This window comes from Oncorhynchus mykiss, chromosome 12 (genome assembly GCF_057628025.1).
Source record: "Oncorhynchus mykiss isolate SJ-2025 chromosome 12, ASM5762802v1, whole genome shotgun sequence".
NCBI lineage: Eukaryota > Metazoa > Chordata > Actinopteri > Salmoniformes > Salmonidae > Oncorhynchus > Oncorhynchus mykiss.
Window position 1 is genome coordinate 38,131,492 of NC_143033.1, and position 23,891 is coordinate 38,155,382.

At 42.1% G+C, this 23,891-nt stretch overlaps 2 protein-coding genes across 2 annotated transcripts; one reads left to right on the forward strand and one right to left on the reverse strand.

The window, feature by feature from the left end:
* Positions 1-4,427: 4,427 nt before the first annotated feature.
* On the forward strand, positions 4,428-18,856 carry LOC110537537 (SH2B adapter protein 2). Its single transcript, XM_021623649.3, has 9 exons — positions 4,428-4,814; positions 10,803-11,530; positions 11,812-11,913; positions 14,161-14,252; positions 14,500-14,585; positions 14,679-14,825; positions 14,915-15,111; positions 15,463-15,634; positions 16,988-18,856. Exons 2-9 carry the CDS (start codon positions 11,030-11,032, stop codon positions 17,308-17,310), a joined length of 1,620 nt encoding a protein of 539 aa, XP_021479324.2. The 5' UTR covers positions 4,428-4,814; positions 10,803-11,029; the 3' UTR covers positions 17,311-18,856.
* Positions 18,857-20,695: 1,839 nt separating this feature from the next.
* On the reverse strand, positions 20,696-23,446 carry LOC110537538 (uncharacterized). The gene has a single exon (XM_021623651.3). It carries the CDS (start codon positions 23,412-23,414, stop codon positions 22,236-22,238), a length of 1,179 nt encoding a protein of 392 aa, XP_021479326.2. The 5' UTR covers positions 23,415-23,446; the 3' UTR covers positions 20,696-22,235.
* Positions 23,447-23,891: the final 445 nt, after the last annotated feature.

The following is a 23,891-nucleotide window of genomic DNA, read 5'->3' on the forward strand; positions in this document are numbered from 1 at the left end:
CATTCTTCTCTGCAGATCCTCTCAAGTTCTGTCAGGTTGGATAGGGAGAGTTGCTGCACAGCTATTTTCAGGTCTCTCACGAGATGTTCGATCAAGTTCAAGTCCAGGCTCTGGCTGGGACACTCAAGGACATTCAGAGACTTGTCCCAAAGCCACTCCTGCATTGTCTTGGCTGTGTGCTTAGGGTCGTTGTTCTGTTGGAAGGTGAACCTTCGTCCCAGTCTGAGGTCCTGAGCGCTCTGGAGCAGGTTTTCATCAAGGATCTATTTGTACTTTGCTCCATTCATCTTTTGATCCTGACTAGTCTCCCAGTCCCTGCCCCTGAAAAATATCCCCACAGCATGATGCTGCCACCACCGTGCTTCACCGTAGGGATGGTGCCAGGTTTCTTTCAGGCTTCATCAGACCAGAGAATCTTGTTTCTCATGGTCTGAGTCCTTTAGGTGCCTTTTGGCTAACTCCAAGCGGGCTGTCATGTTCCTTTTACTGAGGAGTGACTTCCGTCTAGCCACTCTACCATCAAGGCCTGATTGGTGGAGTGCAGCAGATATGTTTGTCCTTCTGGAAGGTTCTCCCATCTCCACAGAGGAACTCTGGAGCTCTGTCAGAGAGACCATTTGGTTCTTGGTCACCTCCCTGAACAAGGCCCTTCTCACCTAATTGCTCAATTTAGCAGGGCAGCCAGCTCTAGGAAGAGTCTTGGTGGTTCCAGACTTCTTCCATTTAAGAATGATGAAGTCCACTGTGTTCTTGGGGACCTTCAATGTTGCATAACTTTTTTGGTATCCTTCCCCAGATCTGTGCCTCGACACAATCCTGTCTCTGAGCTCTACGGACAATTCCTTGGACCTCATTGCTTGGTTTTTGCTCTGACATGCACTGTCAACTGTGGGACTTATATAGGCTGGTGTGTGCTTTTCCAAGTCATGTCCAATCAATTTAATTCATGTAAATAAGCCATTTCTATTTTTTATTTGAAATACATTTGAAAACATTTCTAAAAACGCATTTTCGCTTTGTCATTATGAGGTATTGTGTGTAGATTGAGAATTTGTGTTTATTTAATCAATTTCAGAATACGGCTGTAATGTAACAAAATGTGGAAAAAGGCAAGGGAGTCTGAATACTTTCCGATTGCACTGTAGTGCTTTATGGAAGTTTCTCTTTCATTCAGTGGTCTGCCATGTGTTCTCCAATGCTCACCATCTCTGTTTTTTGCAACAGTGTTTTCCGAGGTGCATATTTGATTGTTTTCTTACATGTTCAGTGGGTTCCGATTCAATTGCAACATGGCAATCCTTATCTATTCGGTTTGTTGCACCTGGGTTTTCTGAAGTACTTATTGTATTTTATTGTATTGATGTTCAAATTCTTCCAATTCAATTATAACATGACAATCCTCTTCTTTTCTGTTGCCAGGATTCATAGCATCTCCTCGGCTTCCCAGCATACACACACTTGGTCACAGCTCGCCCTTTTGGAGCGTACTTTGTCGTTTCCATGGGAACAGTACAATGTGAAAATGCCATGCTGAGAAGTGAGAACTTACCTCACCAATGACGCCATATGATGTCTTTAGAACACACCACCCTGATTCCTCGTCAAGGCAGTTTGGCTTCAGCCACATCATGTGACAAAGGCCACCCAATAAACCTCATGCCCGTGACGGTGTTGTAGCCATGTCTAATCAAACAATGATGGGTGGTGCCTGAAGATCGGGCGGCACAATAGCAGGCCTCAATGTAGCCTGTATGTACTGTTGACTTCTTTATGACTTCACCGTCAGCAGTCCTCTCCTCTGATATGTACACACAGAAACAAGCAGTGACCCCCGAGCTCTTTTATTTTCTGCCTTTCACCATGCATCCTCTATTTGCATCATGATTGTTTTTGACAGAGCCTGTCAGTTGGTCTCTTTGCCAGATCTCTGTCTGACTGACCTCCATCTGGTGTGTGGACACACATTGGCAAGGCAACACAAAGGGTTAATGATACCCAGCCTGGTGTGCCAGGTCGATCTCACAGGCAGGCCACATAATGACAGCCACGCAGCTAATAACACAAGATTGGCATATGGGAAGTAAGTTATTATCATAGCAACGTTCAACTTCAAAGCCTTTGTGGCTGGGGGCAGGAGTGCGTGTGCGTGTGGGTGTTTGTGCATGTGCGTGTGCGTGGGTGCATGTCTGCCTCTGCACTGAACCCTCTCATGTGGTGTTCCTGTGCCCGTAAGTGGAGACAGCTTGGAGTAATTATTCTGCCCAACTGGCAAAGCATGCTTGATGCTGATAACATGGCTGAAGTTGGGAGGCTGGGCTGCTCTGTGATTTGGATCTCCTAAACTGCTTATTGACTTGTTTTACAGGGACCTTTCACAAAACATTGACTTCAACACATTGGTGCTCTATAAAAATAGAAGTTGAAGGTTTTATGTAGCTACATAGGAAACACCCACTGCAGTTTTGGTTCCGAGGGGTTTCTTCTCTAATCTTTTACTACAGTACTGTGAACGATATAACATTAGTCTTGATTACATTAGTCTTGATGTGCTGTATGATGTAAGCTGTATGGCGGGAGGATCAATTGAGTCCAGATGCTGCCGATGATGCCAAGGGGTAGATTGGACAAGGTTGAGATTGTGTTGAGATTGTGTTGAGACAGGGTACTGCGTAATGTGGACTGTGTTACCTTTCTGGGCGACTGTCAGACTGTGCTGGATGCGGGGGGAGATCTCAGCTCCGATAGGGCCTCTGCTCTCAGGCCCCCAGCTCTCCCTTAGTCTCTGTGACTTCCTTTTTCCCTTCCTCCACTCTTCTTTGTTTCTTCATTGCGTGTCAGTCCACTGGTGGCTTTATCACTCCATGTCAGTATGGGCTCTTCAGCACGCAACCTTTGCTTTCCGCCATACCTGTCACAACCATGCTCCACAGTTTAGGTTAGAATGGTTGAGAAAACATGACTGTAGGCTTGGTGCCTTGTCAGATCCTCGACAGTCCACATTCCCTTTCAGTTCAACAGATTGATGCTCAAGTCAAATCAAGTGATCCTTCATTATCCACCGAAGGGACATTCATTTGGCTGCTGGTTCTCATCCAAAGAGACCAAATGGATCTCAGCGATCAATTGTCTTCTTTTGCCATCTTTGAATGAAGGACTTGTGTTGAGTACCAAATGATCTTAGCAGAGGTCCTTGCTCTATACCCCAATGTTCTGCCCTGTATTCTGCTGTTTTGCGCGTCTCCATTCCCTAAGTAATATGTGATATGATCTGCCTCGCGTGGATAAAAATAGCCAGTGGAATTGGTTTCCCTGCTGACAGAGCGTTGCTGTTGGATGTACAGCACTGTTTAGTGTCCGATGAATGTCTTCCCCATTACTGAGGTTCAGCTCTGAGGTCATTATCACAATCTATTGCTCTGTAGAGAGCACAGTGTATGAGGCTGTGCTCAACTGTGTTGAAGAGCCCAAAGCTCACAGAAGTCACTGTGACATTAAAACAGGAAGCGGTGCTGACCCAGTGAGACAGAGGAGCATCCTTCTCTGAGAGGCTAAATTACCCGCTCCTCTCCCCTGCCCTCTACACCCCTCCCCTCTACATACTACTCATGGGATGGGATGCTGTTTATCCAACGGTAAGAAGGCTTGCTTTCCTAGCTGCTGTGTGTGTGTGTGTGTGTGTGTGTGTGTGTGTGAGTGTGAGTGTGAGTGTGAGTGTGAGTGTGAGTGTGAGTGTGTGTGTGTGTGTGTGTGTGTGAGAGTGAGAATACTTTTTTCCCCAAAGTCTCTGAGGCCATTTTAGAGAGCTAATAGCCTAATGACTTGTGGCATTCTTTCACATGACATTCCTTTGTCATGCCAATACTCTGTTTTATCCTACATCTATTGAGCAGCGTGAAAAGGCCTATCGACAATATAATAGAGTTATGAGTTGAAACAGTGACTAATGTAAGACTATTGTAAGTGGTCTTCCTTTGTGTTTACCAAAACATGTAAGTAGGCTCTGTCTAATAGAGGCTACATGTAGACTAATTTTCTCGGAATGTAAGGGGTTTCAAATACTTACATACAATTTGTAATCATTTTTGTGTATATTTTTGTGTGAAAGTAGGAAGTGGGCTAAAACTCTGGTTTTGTTGAGCTATGTAGACTAGAGCCAAAACTCCATCTTGTTTCCTTTAATGGCCCAGTGCAGTCAAAAACGTGATTTCCTATGTTTTATAAATATTTCCACACTATGAGGATGGAATAATATTGTGAAATTGTGAAAATTATGATAATGCCCTTTTAGTATACGAGTTGTTTGAAAAGACCTGAGTTTTGGCCTGCCTGGTGACATCACTAGGTGGTAAATTGGTCAATAGACCAATAGGAAATACAGTTCCTAAACTCTCTGCCAATAACAGCTAGTTTTCAGTTTTCCCCTCCCCACTCAGACCACTCCCAGACAGTCCTAGCAAAATTATTTTTTGAGAAATTGCTCATGCTATGAAGATATTTCTGTTTCTTTTTGACCATTTTATTTTCAAACAATCACAGTAGGGTACTTAATTGATACCCAGAAATGATTTGATATTGATATTTTTAAAAGTGACTGCATTGGACCTTTAAACAAGGCGGCATTGATCAGACTACCCACGCTGTGCGGCGCGCGCTAGTGTCTGTTCACTTTTGATGAAGGGGGACACGTTGAAGTAGCTATAGGCTTCCATAGAAATGATATTTTTGTGATTGATAATCCATTTCCTAACCTGTCGTAATTCGTTAAATAAGAGGACAAAGACAGACAATGCTGCGAGTATACTGCCGATGATAAGGTAAGCGCTCATTGATAGACTTAATTATAATTACCCATCTGAGTTAATTAGCGGTATAACCTATACTGTAGGTAGTAATTACTTTACCGATTAAAACGTGACTGATTTAATTGTGATTAAATATGCGACTGTTTTGTCCTCGAGCTCGCGATTGAAATGCAATTGATTTATGTATGGCTTTTGAAGTGCCGCTCCATATTGCGAGTGTCTCCACCAAATTAACTCGCTCAGAAGCGTCTATAACCGCATTATGAATCCCTCAAGGGTTCAACTGTGGGACATGTAACAGAGAAAATCATATCGACTAGGTTTTTAAAAATTATATATGAAAGTAAACTGAGTGTGAAACGGTGAATTTACTATGAACTCGTCGGTGTTGGTCTATGCATCATCCATCCATGACACTACATAGCCACCATCAGTCGGTGTCACACTACTTATGAAGGCTATAGGCCGATTTATAAAGTCTTCATAAGCACTACATGGTCTAAATGCTTCATGTATCATTTAGAAACAGAAAACTAAAATAAAGTGTGAACATTTGGCATAACCATTTTCCCTTACTAATGTTTTCTGAAGCATATATGATTTCTTAAGTGTTTGTGAAGGCTTCATTATGCCTTAAAACATGGTTCATTTTGGACTGATGTTTTAAAGTTCTGGCCGGATTCAAAACAGAATTTATGCAGAACATGACCCATTCTGTTTTCTTGGCATATAAATAACAACACCTAAAATGTGTGAACAGACAACCTATTCCATAGATATCCAAGAGGTCTGGGTTTTTATGGCACAGGAGGTAGTGTGGTTGTGTTTTGACAAAGAGTCGCTGGTTCAACCCCCACTCTAGATATTCCACTCCAGTTGCTACATTCTGATTGACTCACTTCAATCCTATGAATGTGCGAAATTCCCCTCCTTCTCTTTGTTTTTCATAACTCTTATCTTTGGGACACAAAAATGTCAGAGTCATGATGATATGATATGAGAGACAGTTAAGCCATAACATTCCATATCTCTACTGTTATATTATGCATGAGAACTTCATCTACCAGTCAATACATGTTTGGTATGCTTTGCCATTGATGTTGGTCAAAGCCTTGTCGTCTTGATCTGAGTGGAATGTTTTTGTTTCATTCAGGCCAGTGTTTGCCTAAGTTACATTCATGAATTGGATTTTGGGTCTGCCTCAAAGCCACATTGGCCATGTATCTAATTGGATGCTGTTGACAATTCTATTTCTCTGTGTGTGTTTTGGTGATGCAGTTACGTTATGTTTATGATTGTTTAATTCTGCCCTCTGAATGTTGTGTGTGTGAGGGAGTTTTAGTTTGCTTAGTGAAATTGCATGTGTGCGTGTTTGGTTATGCTCACTTATTTGTATGGGCATTTATGTTGTGTGTGTGTGTGTGTGTGTGTGTTTGGCCAGCTGCTTTTCTGTGTGTGGGTGGAGTGGTGTCAGAGGTCTGAGCCACTTACAGTTACTTCCTGTCTCTGCATAACGTTGTATAAGAGAGGGGGCGCTGGTCAGGAGTGATCATGTTTCTCCTCTCAATTCTCTCACACACACACACACACACACACACACACACACACACACACACACACACACACACACACACACACACACACAAACTGTGCTGCCGGCATGAAAATCATCTGCTCAATAACATAAATTAATTATCTTTTTCCCAACCAGAACTGTATAGGTAATGGACTGCCATAGGAATTGCCATGAAAGAACCTAGAAAATGGCCTCTGACTCACTGTCATTAGCAGAAATGTCACTGAAAATATTACAGAAACAGCACTAGAAATGTGCAGGAAATTTAGGGGCAGAAGTCACTGATGCCAAATTGGACTCGCCCCATAGAGAATGTCCATGGTTTGTAAAGCTGAGGGGCCCTTTAGATTTCTCCACACTAACTAGTGAAGTTAGAGAGGAATGTGCTCAATGTCCCTCAGTGCCCTTATATACTGTCTCAGGTTTGGCACACCGTTCATTAAATGTTGAGATGTCGGATGTGCTCTGCGGATTTTTTTGGGGAGAAAAGGACTCAATATTCCTTCTCAAGTTCCTCGAAAACAGAGGAAGGGGAAGTTGTATTAGCTGAGCATTTCAGATCTGGGTGGATATTAAACACCTAGTTTAAAATCTAAAAGATATTAGAATATTTATTATAGACTCTAAAGACCCCTGCTGTGAAGTGAAAATGTTAGTTTCAATAACAATTCTATTTTTGTCCTGAGGTCCTATGAGTACAGATTCAGTAAGTTGTGTGGGTATCTGCCATCTTAACTCAGGTCAGAGAGAGAGTGTATGGAATGTGCATAATGGTATCTAGGGACCCATTGGCATCGTTGCCAATGGTTGATGGGATTCTTTAAATTTGTCTTATGAAGCGGAAATAACACCACCTGGTAAGAGAATCTGCATTGGACTGTATCACTGGAAGCAGAGCGGGAATCAGAGTGATAGAAAGTTTGTACTTTTTAAAATTCTAGAAGCCTAGTTACATTCCAATTTAATCTGTTGCGCATTGAGTTTTAAAATCCACAGAAAGTAATCAAACCATACCAGAGACTAATGTGGTTGGGATTCACACCAATTTAAATTCTTACCTACACATGTAGCTGCTTTCGTTGGTCCCAATTCCAATTAACCACCCATAAATCCAAAGATTGTCGCTCATATAGTTAGGACCTGGCAGTTAACCTTCTCACGTTAAGCTTCTCACACTATCCTTCTGTTAGTAATGGCTTTAAATGCCATATCTGGCTAGTCACTCACTCACTCACCCTCACTCATCAAATCAAATCAAACTTTATTTGTCACATGCGTTGAATACAAGTGTAGACCTTACCATGAAATGCTTACTTACAAGCTCTTAACCAACAGTGCAGTTCAAGAAGAGTTAAGAAAATATTTAACAAATAAACTAAAGTAAAAAAGTTACACAATAATGTAACAAACAATGCAAAAGAACAAAAAATAAAACGACCCCCATTGGCACTGTATAAATTGACTTAAAAATGCATCCCTCCTAAATCCTTCCCTGACGATGTAGCTTGTTCTGTTCCAAACCAAGTGGCGAGGCTGCAGTTGGACTGAAACACAGACTCCTGATTGTAGCTTTAAGGGATCACAGATAGATGAAAGCATTGGGTGGTCCTTGCTTTCACTTATTCAATCACATCCCACTGGGCACATCACCTGATTTCAACGTGGATAATTGGGTAATATTAAGTTTAGACATTGGTCAATGAGATTTACAACCTATATTCATTCACCTACTCAAAAAGACAGTCAAAAGTTAGTTGAATTTCCAACTATCTAAGCACAAGATAAATCTCCTTCAAATGTTGATATTTGGTTGCATTGACAACCAAACACAATTCAATATCACTTTTGAAATACAAAAATACAATTTGAATTGTTAGGTACTACTGTACTTTTTGGAGCTAGGAACACTAGCATTTCGCTACACCCACAATAACATCTGCTAAATATATGTATGTGACCAATAAGATTTGATTTGATAAATAGCCTATTAACTTGTTAACAAATGATATGTTGGATTCACGTCTCCACCTCAACCAAAAATAAAAGTTAAAGAATGGAACTAAGCCATTAAGTCAATAAATATCATTACATTTTGAATCAACCAGAGCTTGAAACCCTAAGTGTATTGTATTGTCTATTTTTAGTTGAATTCTTGGTTGAATTTGAACAATAGCTGATGATGACTTTCCAAATTGTATATAGGCCTAAATAGCATCATTGATGATATATGAGTGATAAAGTATGGTCACATTTAATTTGCTCTATTAAGCCTACCCTTTTGGAATGACTTTGATAGCAACAGTGAATCTATTTCATTTTTTAAGTGGAGATCTTTGTCTCAACAATCATTCTCACGATAGCACATTGGGAACAGTCTGTGACCGCTATCATAGCTAAGAAGGGCTTGCTTAAAACTCTGAATGGGAGATCAAAGAGTAGTTGTAGGTAGATCAATTCTCCAGTAGGAGGTGCTGCCCAGCCTATTGATTTTTTTCAGATGGTGGATATAACATTGAAGATCTGACGTTGTTTTTGAAATTTACATTTGGTTACCATGATGCCATCATCGTGTGGTAGAAATGTTACCCTCAAAATTAACAGTTGACGTTGATGACTTTTTTTCGAATCCAATGTATTTTCCATGTAGATTCCACGCCACAATACATTGACAAATTACGTTGAAACAACGTTGATTCAACCAGTTTGTGCCCAGTGGGATACTTGTACGCGAACAGGGCCTTGAGTGAATGAGGACATATTTGATGAGCATCTCAAGCAATGAGACGATGCATTTTGTTGTAACATTTTGCAATATGATAATATTCCACTTCACTGTGTTATCTTCCAATGATGGATCTCTGATCTGGTGACTATATAATGTTTTTTTCCTCCCAGACAATTTACATTTCCTGGAAGGCGACACTGTATTCATACATTATTCAGACATAGGAACCAGCATAGAAGTAGTGATCAAACCTAACTCATACCTCAGTCTCATAATGACGGATGTTCACTGTGACAATATCACACACACACACAGAGAGAGAGTTGGGGGGAATGAACCCAAACAAAAACTGTACGAAATGTAAGAACATCAACATGGATGATATGGCGGGATGTCTATTTATTCATCCATAATAATTACATAAAACATGTTTGACTGCGGCTCTATCTACTATTGAAAAGCATCCCTTATCCTCGAATAACAGGAGAATCTCCAGACTCATCATAATGTACTGAGTTTGCGACCACACATATCCAGTGAATAACTGTATCTCTGCCAGAATGACAATAAAAGTGCTAACACAGACGAATCCTGTGATAACTGTCGTTTTGTGCAAGGTTGGCAATGACAGTGTGGGGGGGGGGGGGGGGGTTGTAGTTTCCTCCTGCCCATGGTGACAGGGCCCCTCACTAGCGTTTGCCACCTATTTTTTTTAAAGACCATCTCATTGTGACAGGCACAGCCATTAGAAGATAATTAGGCTGAAATCTCCCTTCGCTCGTCATAAAAGTCCAATCAGTAGAGACGTTGATTCAATGTGAGGCGGCCAGCTGCCCAGGCCTGATCGTCTAGTCCCGGCCCTGATACCATTAATTGGACCTCTTTAATATTTATGGATCATCTTTAAGATAAGGAGATATGTATTTCTCTCCTGCTGAGCCCTTATTTCAAAGGGTGTCTGTTCAGTGCTAGGTGATAACCCCCTGCCATTGTGCCTGAGAGAAATCTTGTCACATTTTGGCAGCTTATCTGCTAGGCTGCAGACGAGAGCACAGCATGTGTACAATTACAGACTAGGACCTCCTTCATTGAAGACCATGTGAAATAGCAAATAGGTAATTTTCTTTCTCGAGAAAGTCAGCAAATGTTAGTATAACGTCAGTGTTAAGGAGTAGTCTTAGTCTGGCCTTCCTCCTACTTGGGCCTCCTATCCTTTTTCCCAATCTTTTTTCTCTCTGTTCAAAGCTTCATTAAACTTTGAAGCTGCATATTTCCCTTCCCGGCCCCCACTGCCAAAGGGCAGTGATGCATGTGTCTAAATGGTCAGGGAGGAACCAGATAAGGTGTACTTGCAGTTTGCTTCTCCCAAAAAAACAGAATTTTATATTTAACAAAAACCTATCAGTTGAAAGTGATATTCAAACCAGGGCTTGTATTGGACCGGTACACAGTCTTGTATTGATTGTAGTCTGTCGATGTTAGGGTATGGATGAGTATCATGTTACAGTCTCCCACATGTGACAGGAGGTGTCACATGTTTTTGTTTGAGATTTTAGGATAGGCCGTCATATCAGGTAGGAGGGGATGTAAAATGGAGGTGTCTCTATAACAGCACACCAGAGTATCCACTATGAAATAATGAGGGTATCCTACAATAGAATTCAGCTCCCTCATCTCTTCTGACCTTCTCTATCCACAGATCTTACCAGCCAAATGCACTGAGGAGGACTTTGAGCAGGATTGAGTGAGGACGAACTCTCTCAGTTCTGTACTCAGGATTATTGGGTGTGGCTTAGGGCAGAGCTGACTTAGCCAATCAAACCTGAGAAAGTTCCCCTGACACCCTGCTGTCCTAAGGGGGTGACTGTTAGTTCTGCTTGCACCTACAGTATTCCACTGGGCCCTCCAGCCGCTCCCTGGTCTCTGATGGAGGGCAGCCCAGAGAAGCAGAAGCCCAGCCCGCGACACCGGCCCAAACCCAGGGGCCCCTCCACACTGACTCTGGGCCAGTCCCGCAGCACAGAGGACCTATCTGAGGGCCTCCCCAGGGCCAACTTTAGGAAGGGCTTCTCCCTACGTAACGTCAGCCTGTGTGTGGTGGACGGGGTCCGGGACATGCTCCAGAGGAGCCGAGGAGCCTCTCCAGAACCCCGCTGCAGGCTCAACGGGGATACGGGAGGGTGTTGGAGTCCCCGCCTGCTGCGTATGCCCCGGGGATCCCGCTGTGCTGCCCTGAGGCCCCTGCCAGCTGAGGTGCAGAGGGAAGGAGCCCTGCGTTACATGGTGGCAGACGACTCGCACAGCATGGGCAGCAATGCTCAGTGGCAGAAGTGTCGTCTGCTGCTGAGGAGGATGAGAGGAGGAGGAGAAGGAGGGGTCACTGAAGGGGAGGGGGGATTCCTGCTGGAGTTCTATGTGCCACCCAAGGTAGGTTCCCTGGTCCGTGCAGAAGTTGGCTTGAGCTTTGATTGGTTATCTCAAACTGTGAGAAAGGCACAAAGCAGAACCAATCAGTAAAAAAGCACACCCTCTTCATTATCAACGCATCGTTCCAACAACATCAACATAGCCTTTCCAGACACTGAAGTCAGAGGACTTCGAGTTAGCCACTAGTGAACTATATGACTTTTGGTCAAACTACCAGTGAAAAATAGATTTCTAACAGTGATGCAGTGCTAACTTTAACTTGTCTTTTTTCTCTGACCCAGTCGTCCAAGCCCAAATTGAGTGTTCCTCTGACAGCCGTCATGGAGGTGCGGACCACCATGCCACTGGAGATGCCAGACAGGGACAACACCTTTGTCCTCAAGGTCAGCTTTACTTGTAATGTCAGTACATTTTTATCACAAGTGTACAGTTGAAGTCGGTAGTTTACATACACTTAGGTTGGAGTCATTAACTTGTTTTTCAACCACTCTACAAATTTCTTGTTAACAAACTATAGTTTTGGCAAGTCGGTTAGGACATCTGCTTTGTGCATGACACAAGTCATTTTTCCAACAATTGTTTACAGACAGATTATTTAACTTATAATTCACTGTATCACAATTCCAATGGGTCAGAAGTTTACATACACTAAGTTGACTGTGCCTTTAAACAGCTTGGAAAATTCCTGAAAATTATGTAATGGCTTTATAGAAGCTTCTGATTGGCTAATTGACATCATTTGAGTCAATTGGAGGTGTACGTGTAGATGTATTTCAAGGCCTACCTTCAAACTCAGTGCCTCTTTGCTTGACATCATGGGAAAATCAAAAGAAATCAGCCAAGACCTCAGAAAAAAAAATATGTAGACCTCCACAAGTCTGGTTCATCCTTGGGAGCAATTTCCAAACGCCTGAAGGTACCACGTTCATCTGTACAAACAATAGTATGCAAGTATAAACACCATGGGACCATGCAGCCATCATACCGCTCAGGAAGGAGACTCGTTCTGTCTCCTAGAGATGAACGTACTTTGATGCGAAAAGTGCAAATCAATCCCAGAACAGCAGCAAAGGACTTTGTGAAGATACTGGAGGAAATGGGTACAAAAGTATCTATATCCACAGAAAAACGAGTCCTATCTTGACATAACCTGAAAGGCCGCTCAGCAAGGAAGAAGCCACTGCTCCAAAACCGCCATAAAAAAGCCAAAGCACGGTTTGCAACTGCACATGGGGACAAAGATCGTACTTTTTGGAGAAATGTCCTCAGGTCTGATGAAACAAAAATAGAACTGTTTGGCCATAATGACCATCATTATGTTTGGAGGAAAAAGGGGGAGGCTTGCAAGCCGAAGAACACCATCCCCACCGTGAAGCACGGGTTGGAGGCATCATGTTGTGGGGGTGCTTTGCTGCAGGAGGGACTGGTGCACTTCACAAAATAGATGGCATTATGAGGGAGGAAAATTATGTGGATATTCAAGCAACATCTCAAGACATCAGTCAGGAAGTTAAAGCTTGGTCGCAAATGGGTCTTCCAAATGGACAATGATCCCAAGCTTACTTCCAAAGTTGTGGCAAAATGGCTTAAGGACAACAAAGTCAAGGTATTGGAGTGGCCATCACAAAGCCCTGACCTCAATCCTATAGAACATTTGTTGGCAGAACTGAAAAAGTGTGTGCGAGCAAAGAGGCCTACAAACCTGACTCAGTTACACCAGCTCTGTCAGGAGGAATGGGCCAAAATTCACCCAACCTATTGTGGGAAGCTTGTGGAAGGCTACCCGAAACGTTTGACCCAAGTTAAACAATTTAAAGGCAATGCTACCAAATACTAATTGAGTGTATGTAAACTTCTGACCCATTGGGAATGTGATGAAAGAAATAAAAGCTGAAATAAATCTTTCTCTCTACTGTTAATCTGACATTTCACATTCTTAAAATAAAGTGTTGATCCTAGCTGACCTAAAACAGGGCATTTTTACTGGGATTAAATGTCAGGAATTGGGAAAAACTGAGTTTAAATGTATTTGGCTAAGGTGTATGTAAACTTCCGACTTCAACTGTACGTAGGCGTTATGACAGTCAGGGTTACCAAATGCTCTGTATGATGCAGATTTGCGTAATGAACCAAACAGTGAAAGACTGTCTGAGTACAGTGTCTATGTAGATAATTGAGTCCCTCACTCTGTATATACTTGTCAAACACGTCTTTTGTAGTAATCAATGTCAATGCTTTGTGCACTGTGAGTGATAAATATACAGAGATGCAGTTGACAGAGAGACAAATAGTCGGCTGGGGTAAACCACGGACCATATTGTTCAACTAAGCTCTTGTCAGTAGGCTAAAACAGGCTTCTAATATGGTACCACCAAGATATGTTCTGCTACATTCACTCAATTATAGGTTGGCCTATATATAGTATATATTGAAATTATCTTATATTCATCAGTGACCTTCAGCCCTGTAAGAACTACGTTTGATAGATAAATATGTGCTGTATAATAGAACTTAACCATCTGTATCATTTGGTTTCTCTATACACCTATCCAATACTCTCATATCTACACAAGTGTCTATTCGATTTGGAATGTGCTTATCTTGTGCCTAATCCAATGCTTGTGTTGCAGGTGGAGAATGGAGGAGAATACATCCTGGAGACATTAGACTCCCTGCAGAAACACTCCTGGGTGGCTGACATTCAGGACTGCATAGACCCGGGGTAAAGAAAAATACCATTACACTCGCTTCTCTGTGATCTAGGGGGGAATCTTAATGAAGTCTACAAGTGCAAGTAGATTCCTTCCCTTCTCTCTGTTCCTGCACTGATGTGAAAGCAAAATCCCAGTGGGCAACCACGATATTGCTTTCATCGACCTTGTCTTTTCAGATTGACAGAAGACTATTGTACCCTATATAGATGATTTTATGCAGTAACAATCAAACCCCTGTTTGTCTTCTGTGTGCAGGGACAGTGGAGATGACATTGAGCTGACGTCTTGTCCTCATGGCCAGTTCCCCTCGGTGTCCACCTGTAACTGTGAGCTCACAGCTAGTGAGTATTTATTCACTTTAATTGGTAATGGTAACTCAGCATCTGACTGTGTAGGGCAACTCCATGCTCCATGCTCTCTCTATGTCCACCCAGACATACCCAAGACCCCTCAGCACCGTGCTGGTCCTTGTGGCCCCTCAGGGCCCCGCTTTCGGACCCTGTTGGCCTCCCCTTTGCACCCCACCCATGTCCCCCTAGAACGCTTCCTCCAGTCACTGGAGTCCAACAGGCCTGGAGCAGGTAATGGCCAGCTCTCTCTGTGGAAAGGCTGCTTTTTGCTAAGACAATATTGTGATAAAAGGTGCTTATATTATGCTTCTCACCTGTAGGTGAAGGAACACCCCGCTCTGAGATGGACACCTCTCTGACCTGCTACCCATGGTTCCACGGTACACTGTCTCGAGTGAGTGCTGCTCAGCTGGTGTTGGTGGGCGGAGCCCGGAGCCATGGGCTCTTTGTGATTCGCCAGAGTGAGACGCGCCCGGGAGAATACGTCCTCACCTTCAACTTCCAGGGCAAAGCCAAGGTACACTCAGACGCAACCTGGTTCCAAACTAGTCTCTTTATCTGGCCGGCTGCCCATTCACTCAGGGTTCCCCTTTGCATCACAAGGGCAAAATGTATGTGAACCACATGCTTCCTCTGCTGAGTATTGGCCATATGGCCTTGATTCATTAAAACAATTATTCACCCAAAGATTCCCTTGTATTCCCCTGCTAGTTCACCCAAATGTATCTAATCTTATGGACACATGAAAGTAGTCTAGCAACGACCCAAGATGTTTGTGTTTACTAAGCTACAGCTTAGCATTAGCATTGTTGAACGCAAGCCAATGGTAGAAATACCTAACAGCATGCCTCTACCTCCCTGTGAGCAGCACCTGCGTCTGTCTGTGGACTCTCAGGGCCAGTGCCATGTGCACCACCTGTGGTTCCAGAGTGTGGGGGACATGCTGCAGCACTTCCACTGCCACCCCATTCCGTTGGAGTCCCGCGGGGCTGCAGATGTCACACTGCGATGCTACGTCCAGACACAGCGCAGCCGCCCAGGTAACACGTGGGCTAATGCTGTCTTACTGTTTGTCAAATGTAGGCTATTATGATTATAATAATGTCCAACATGTCTAGTGCCCAAAAACAATCCCTGCATTCCTTGATTCCTGACCCATATCTAACCTCTCATCTTAAATGTGTTCAGTCAAGCATTTACATTATCGAAGCTACAAAAAGGGTTACCTAGCCGAACAGTGGTTTTCAAAGAAAAAGTAGTTTCAAGTCGACAAAGGAGTCTTTTAGGAAAGATCCACTGGACTAGGCAAGCATAAGGAATTGAGGATCACTCTTCCAGGCTGATGTCTTTTTGATGATTCGCCACAAGGGAAGGTTGAGGCGAAAAAGACAAAGGGCACTTTTAGTTGTCCTAATCCCTTTTTCTCTGGCTCTCCCTCTGTAGGATTACCTTCTTTACTCAGTGCTGCTCTCTCTTCCCTCACCTGCTCCAATTGTGGCCAATCCTCTCACTGTGGCCAGTACTCAATTGTCAAAATCAAGTAAAAGTCTAAAAGTATTTGGTTTTAAATATGCTTAAGTATCAAAAGTAAATGCTAAAATTGACATAAGTATCAAAAGTAAAAGTATAAACCATTTCAAATTCCTTATATTAAGCAAACCAGACGGCACAATTGTCTTTCTTTTTTATTGACGGATAGCCAGGGGTACACTCCGACACTCAGACATCATTTACAAACGAAGCATTTGTGTTTAGTGAGTCCGCCAGATCAGAGGCGGTAGGGATGATCAGGGATGTTCTCTTGATAAGTGTGTGAAGTGGTCCATTTTCCTGTCAAAATGCAACGAGTACTTTTGGGTGTCAGGGTAATGTATGGAGTAAAAAGTACATTATTTTCTTTAGTAATGTAGTGGAGTAAAAGTAAAAGTTGTCAAAACTATAAATAGTAAAGTACAGATACCCCAAAAAACGACTTAAGTAAAAATACTTTAAAGTACTTTACACCACTGGCAACCCCTCTTAGTGCCAGCCTTTCTGAATTAATTTGGTCTCCTGTTTTGATTTCTACTGAAATATCCTCCTTCACAAATCCTTCCCTATGGATCACTAAAACCAGTCCTCTTGTTTTGTTTTTATCTTATGTTGTTTTGTACTATTACCCCCTGAATATAGAACATAGAACATCATATTATTGTAATTGCAATTTCTGACTTGATGCTGCTGTGTTCCAAGCTAGATCTATGGTAGCCTGATCCACCATCCTGACCGCTGCGTTTTATTTTAGTTTCACAACAGAATGTAAGATCAGGATTGCCGAACAAGGTTAGATCTATGGTGCATTTGTCTGTGTGTTTCAAACATGTCTTGTGTATCCGTTGGGTTCCTGTTTGCAGAGCTCTGTGTGTCTCGGATGTCCACCCCTACCAGAGAGCCTGGCTGTCGGAACGGCCTCCACCAATTGGCACAATTCTTTCCCGGAGTCTTGCAGCCAGTTGGTGGATCTGTGGACTCTCCTCTTCCCCCTAGTTCCCCTGCTCTACCCCGCATCCTGCCTCCCTTCCCCAGACTAGAGGATGGGGGTGATGGTGGCTTACGGAGCCGCAGTGGCAGCATAGAGCATCTTCTACCGCTCTCTGGTGGCTCAGCTGATGAACAGCAGGAGACTGAGGGAGCACAAAGAACAAGAGCAGTAGAGAACCAGTACTCTCTCTACTGAGGAACCTTGACGTCATCTATGACTCTGACAGCATCAGGATCAGATATCTGTTTTGTCAAATGGATTTTGCAGGTGGTGGAACAGGTTTGGAGAGCCTTTACGCACAAAATATATTGATGAATAAAAACAATATAGTGGTTTGATTCATCCTGAAAGTTGTCATATTCAAGTTTAGTCCCTGAAATATTGGATGGTGGAAAAAAAGTGTACAACAGGGGTTGAACAATAGTTCTATAAATCTACCCTAATCCTCACTAATCATGGAACGGTATAACAAAAGTCCAGTCGTAGTGAACTGTGCGCCAGGCTCCAGGTTTAACCTGCTATGTGTGGTCTGAGTTCCATAATGATTCAAATGGCTACATGCCCCAAATGATTCCACGACGTTAGCCTAATGCTAGCGACCCTCAGGAAACACACGGACGTGACAGAGTAAAGAAAGGTAAGGTAATGGAATGATGCAAATGTAAGCTACAAGAAAACAAACACTAAAGTGACACTTGTAAATGTATCTGGGTATAACTGACAGTGGCTCCTGATAGAGGTTAATATTTAACATGATACACATTGTAAAAGAAAATGGAGAAAAGCCCAGGCGTAAACTGTAATTACAACATTCTAAAGCGCACACATCAACTCGGCAGGTTCAGCCCTACAGAAGCTTTGGTCTCCAAATTTCATCCATACAATTTACGAGGGCACAATTAAAATGTTGAATAACGGCACAGCTATTTATAGCCTATTTCACTGTGGAAAAGAGGCCGTAAATCATGTCATGTTGATGTGGTTTTCAGTTTGCTTCCATATGGCTGGTTTCACATTCGTCTCCAGGGATCATAAGGAAAAATTATCTAAAACAATTGCTGTGCATTTACAATCCCCTTCTCCAAACGTATTACTCATTTACCTAGCGCTTATCAATAGTTATTTTCAATTTATACATTACAGTGAATGGAAAATGCTGTTATTTCTTTCGGGAAATATAGTTATTTCTAATCGCTCAACCTTATTCATGGTTTTCTCGCCACACCATTTCTTAGACCTCCCCCTCGAATGAATAGCGGGTGAATAGCATGCTATTATCATGCTTAAGTTCAAGGTAAGAATACGCATAGAGCTAAAAGTGCATAAAAAGGAAGTAGCGTTCCATTTACGCGCGTTTAACTCTAGTCGGAATCGGGTAGGAATGGATGGGGACTTGAGATAACGACTTGTGGTAGTTGTCAATGTCATGGAATCTCAGAGCTAACACATGACAAGGAAGAAGAGGATGATACACCCCAGTGGATGGAACTGTTATATTCAACCTCATCCTCTTCATCCCTCCCAGATCTCAGTCATCCCCTTTGATCAAAAGACTGTGGCCCAATGTCTGTACCATAATAAATGGATTCTCTAGTGAGTTTCATAAATCCCTTGGCCCCATGGAGTATTACCATTAGTCAACAGGGAGCAATATGTAATAAAAACATTTACAGAAATGCCACTGTGCTTGCTACATGTTGGTGTACCTTCCTGAATAAAATTGTATCAAATGCAAAAGAAATGTAAAGGCCCAGTGCAGTCAAAAATGTGATTTTCCTGTGTTGTATATACAGTGCATTCGGGAAGTAGGCAGACCCATTGACTTTTTCCACATTTTGTTACGTTACTGCCTTACTCTAAAATTGATTTAAATAGTTTTTTTTTACTCTAGTCAACCAAGTTATAGACTGCTCTCTCTGCTTCCGCACGGCAAGCAGTACCGGAGGACCAAGTCTAGATCCAAAATAACACCTAGTTTTCAGGTTACATATCCCTCCCACCTGGCTCGTCCAATTAGGCCCCTCACTCAGACCACTCCGACAGTCCTAGCAAAATTCTTGCTTGACAAATTGCTCTTACATAAGTAGGGAGTGATGACGTAGTGCACATAAAAATACATTTTGTGGTTTAATTCTCATGTACCAAAAAAAAAAGGGTTTCAATCGCATTTTGAACTCTACTGATGATTTTCTCACAAAAAAAAAAAAAAAGCATTATATGGCAAGTGTGCCCACTTTGGTATTGGCAAGTACTCTAGTGTACGCATAACATACATGATAAGATTATATTGACAAAAGAGCAATAAATATATTTTTTAAATGTACGGTAGCCAAGCATCGATTATCATGTCACCAGAATAAGACCCTAGATATTTATTGGAAAGGAGCATCAAGCTCATCACCTTGCACTTTCAACACCCTGTGAAGTTCATCATCATTTATTTCATCTGTAGTTTAATAAACTGCATGCTTTCCCGATGAGTCGTAGTGGAAGGACAACACTATGTCATCGCGTGACTCCAAGCTTACTTCGGTATGATGGTTATTATATCAATATTTGTGCAAAAAAGCATTTCCAACGACATTTCTCGCATAATTCATTTTACGACACAAAAAGATAACACCTTGTCTAGTGTTTTGCTGACATTTGGAAAGTTTACTGAAAAACTAATTCTGTTTCCATCAGGCCTTTCATTAAAAAATGATCTGACATGTACTTTACGTGCATAAAAGGTTGGATGGAAACCTGGTTATTGAGATAAAACGGCTGCTTTGGACCTTTAAAGAAAAGAAAATTGTCACACTGTCCCCCCTAATTCAATCAAGATGCTGTAGGAGACATCTGATGGTAAAAATATTTGACTACACTACACTAACCAAACACTTATTATTATTCCCCATATTTTAAAGTTTGGTCTTTTAAAATGTATACTTACAAGAACATCAATGCATTGCTATTGGGATAATTATAACTCTACTGGCTCTGTAAATTTGCTAACTATAATATTTTTTATATATACATTAAAGCTACCTCAAAAGTAGTGTAGATTAGTTCATCAAACATGAATAGGAATACATTTTGAAGTCTGAAAATGCCTGACAAACATTGGTCACGTGCATCTCTACTAGACTGAATTGTAGGGCCGCGACGATACCAGTATCGCGATACTCGTTATTATCGTGGCAAGAAAACAAAACACGAAGCAGGTTTCATCTTTAGGAAAACAGTCCTAATGTTCGAAACAAACATCATTATGTTGTCATCCAGTCACATTTATTTATTTTCCAAGCTTATAGCACACAATATTTTACATACAGCAGGTTTTTAAAAAGGAAGGGTCTGCTTCATGTTTTAATTTTTGCCATATTGCAATACTCGTATCATCCCGGCCCTACTTAATTGATGCATCTGCAGGAGAGAAAATAAACACTAATTATTCTGAACTGTGTAATACCCATTTTTGTACGATTCTACAACACCGGAAGGTCCTGTGCTGCTGTAACCCTTATGATTAATCCTCTTTTGTATTCAGTATTGTATAAATACTGACACATGCTAATAAAGACCCAAGTGACATTCCTTTTTCATGTGCTTCCATAAGCACACTTTTTAAATCATTTATTCATCTTAAATACATTAAAAGTGTTGAGGCAGGGAAAATGACATGAGATTGGCCATACATGTTCTTACTTCAAATATCGTCAAGGCACATTTCAACTAATTTACTGTACACAAAGTTATCTTGTCTCTTACTGATCTTAGGTTACATTTTTATTCTTTCTGTACAGGAGCCCAGTACAGAAGCCCACCTAGGGCCCTTCAGTGCACTAGTCCGTTGCTGGAGTCTCATCTAAACTGAATTACCAAATGTTTTCTCAAAAGCACCTTTTCACCCAGCTACAACTGCTGCTCAGCTGGCATTCTGCTTTATATTTGCTTCGCCCACGACTGCCTCATGTGAAATACAATCCAGACACTGTGTTTCAACGTTTAGAAGCGTCAATAATCATGGCTTGCGATACGGCTTTCGAAACATATGGCCCATACAGTATCCTTCATCAGTGAGAAAGAATCCTTCAGATAAAAAATATACTTACCTATAGCAGTTTTGCACAGATCCATACATCTATGGGTGCCTCCATCCGACTAAATTAAACTTCTACACTTCCCGAGTTACGCTTACGCACAGGTGTTCAGAGCATGCTAGATAGCTAATAGATAGCTTCCATCTGTTTTCCTTGAACAAGTGCTGTAAAATGGAGATATGCCTGTGTGGGAACCATAATCCTATTAAGGTGTGTATCAATTTAACCTTTTTTTAAAGTATTTCTCACTGATATGAAAGATAAGGTACTTATGCTTCCAAAACTGTATCGGAAGCGATGCGTGTTAATGTTCAGACCGAGCAGCAGGGATCTTAACAAAACTCCCCTACAGAAGACGCCTTCATCCAATGACTCTTATGTGTAATGTAATGGAACTGAGACTCATGATCAAGAGCTATCTGATGCCAAGGTCCAAACTTGTGCAGCCAGGTATCATCAGCTTACTTCCCACACTTAAAACTGTGCTCATTACATAAAATTCACTTTTCACAACTTTTTAAAAGCCAAGTTGAATCATAGCACCATATTGAACGTTAGCCTAATTAACCATTGCACCGTTCTGCAATTCATTCAACACTGCAGAATCAATCAAAACTGCAATATAGGCCTAAACCAATATGCTTTGGTTCCTCACTGCATCACTTCCTACATCAAACTTCCAACAATTTCCAATTTAAATATTTATATTTTCTAGTGAACTATATGCGAACACACAAGTGATACAGTGCAGTCATGTGATTGTGGAACAGCTCAACCCAAAGCACCAGTAATCACTCAATCATCAGCATCTATTACATCTATTACAGTATTATTATTGACATATATTCTTAGGTTAAACAGCTTTCATTAGGGCATCTGGATACAGCAAGAATGGAACAGATGGAAACCAGTCCAGGGTGTGTCAAGTTGGCACAAGGCATGTCCCTTACCATTGCAATCAGCCTTCCCATATAAATCCTATAGTGTGGATGAAAAGAATACCATCCTATGCTTGTCCAGCGTCAGTTTGCAAAATCAATTTCCTCCCCGTTTCAAGTTGACCAGAATAGACACTGCTATTATGACCAACACTCCCACAGCCATCTCCATCATCTTGCCCATCTCCTGATCTTTGATGGCCTCTTTCTTCCTCATAATCTCTTCCTTCCTAACTCGCAGCTCCTCCTCTCTCATGAGCTGGGATTTATAGTGGGATTTGATGAAGTTGTCAAAGTCGAAAATGTTCTTGCTGTCTATCCCCAAGGCGGAAGTCTGGCGTGCCTCCCTCGTTGGCTGAGATGAGGAGCTCTTGGTGTCCTTCGCGGAAGGTTTGCTCGCTCCAGTAACGTCTCCCTGACTCAGAATGCCTCGGTCGTATTTCTTCCTCAGCCCCTTGTTGCCCAACACGTTGTAAGCCTCGCTGATGTTGGAGAAGCGGTTCGTAGCCTCCTCACTGCCTGCATTCTTATCTGGGTGGTAGACAAAAGACTGCTTGTAGTAAGCCGTCTTGATCTGAGCTTGCGTGGCGGTTGGAGACACCTGGAGGATTTCATAATATGCCGTTCTGCTTTTATATAGGGGCTCAGACATGTTGCCGTTGCCATAAGCTCTCACAAATAACTGCTCATGAGACTGGCGCAAACTAAAGCTCGACTGTCCGATGGCAAATCGCACCATACACAGATATCTTCTCTGCTCGCGCCTGGTTTGAGTTATGGTGGCCGTCACGAGACCGTTTCTTATCCAGCTTGAAGCTCTAGAGGCAATAACATGGACTTGTGTGTCGGCCAGGTGAGGTGAACTGAGATAAAACCACCTTGAAGCACTATCGAGTACTCTTATATTCTCACTGTCCGACAAGTTATTCCTCCATGCAGAACCTAACTGTAATACCCCCTCACCGCATTTTGATATAAGGTCGTGGCAAAATCCAATCTTAAATCCACCTTCGGTGAGTCTGCTGAGGGACCTTGAGTTCTCAATTCTTAAAGTCTCCTCAGGAATTCCGAGAAACGGCAACCGTGTCCAGTTGCCGGCCCGGGCTGTATTATCATGGTTATCTTGAGCTTCGCCAGACCGATATTCTGTCAGCAAGCTTGTGGCTTGTATTGCGCCTTTAGCTTGGTTGCCCTCAATCCTCAGAGGCAACTGATGATATGTATTTTGAAGAATTCTGTAGGCTCCATTACTAAATTTCAGTCTGACCTCCGCCATGTTTGCAAGGAGCTAATAATAACAATTCCAGTTACAGCAACGGGCCAATAAAAACCTTGGTACTTGGAAAGCGCACAGAAAGTAGCCAATCAAATGTGAGAAACATGTTTGAGACACATCACTGCGTTACGTCATGGTAATTACGCAACATTTGTTTCTGGTGTATCTGTACTTTACTGTAGTATTTATATTTATTACACATTTTACTTTTATTTCACTCCTAAAGAAAATAATGTACTTCTAACTCCGTACATTTTCCCTGACACCCCAAAGTAGGCTACTCGTAACATTTTTTATGCTTAGCAGGACAGGCAAACACGAACATCCCTGGTCGTCTCTACTGCCTCTGTCTGATCTGACGGACTCACTAACACACGCATGCTTCGTTTGTATGTCGAAGTGTTGGAGTTTCCCCCTGGCAATCTATCAATTTAAAAAACACAACATTGTGCCGTCTGGTTTGCTTAATATAATGAA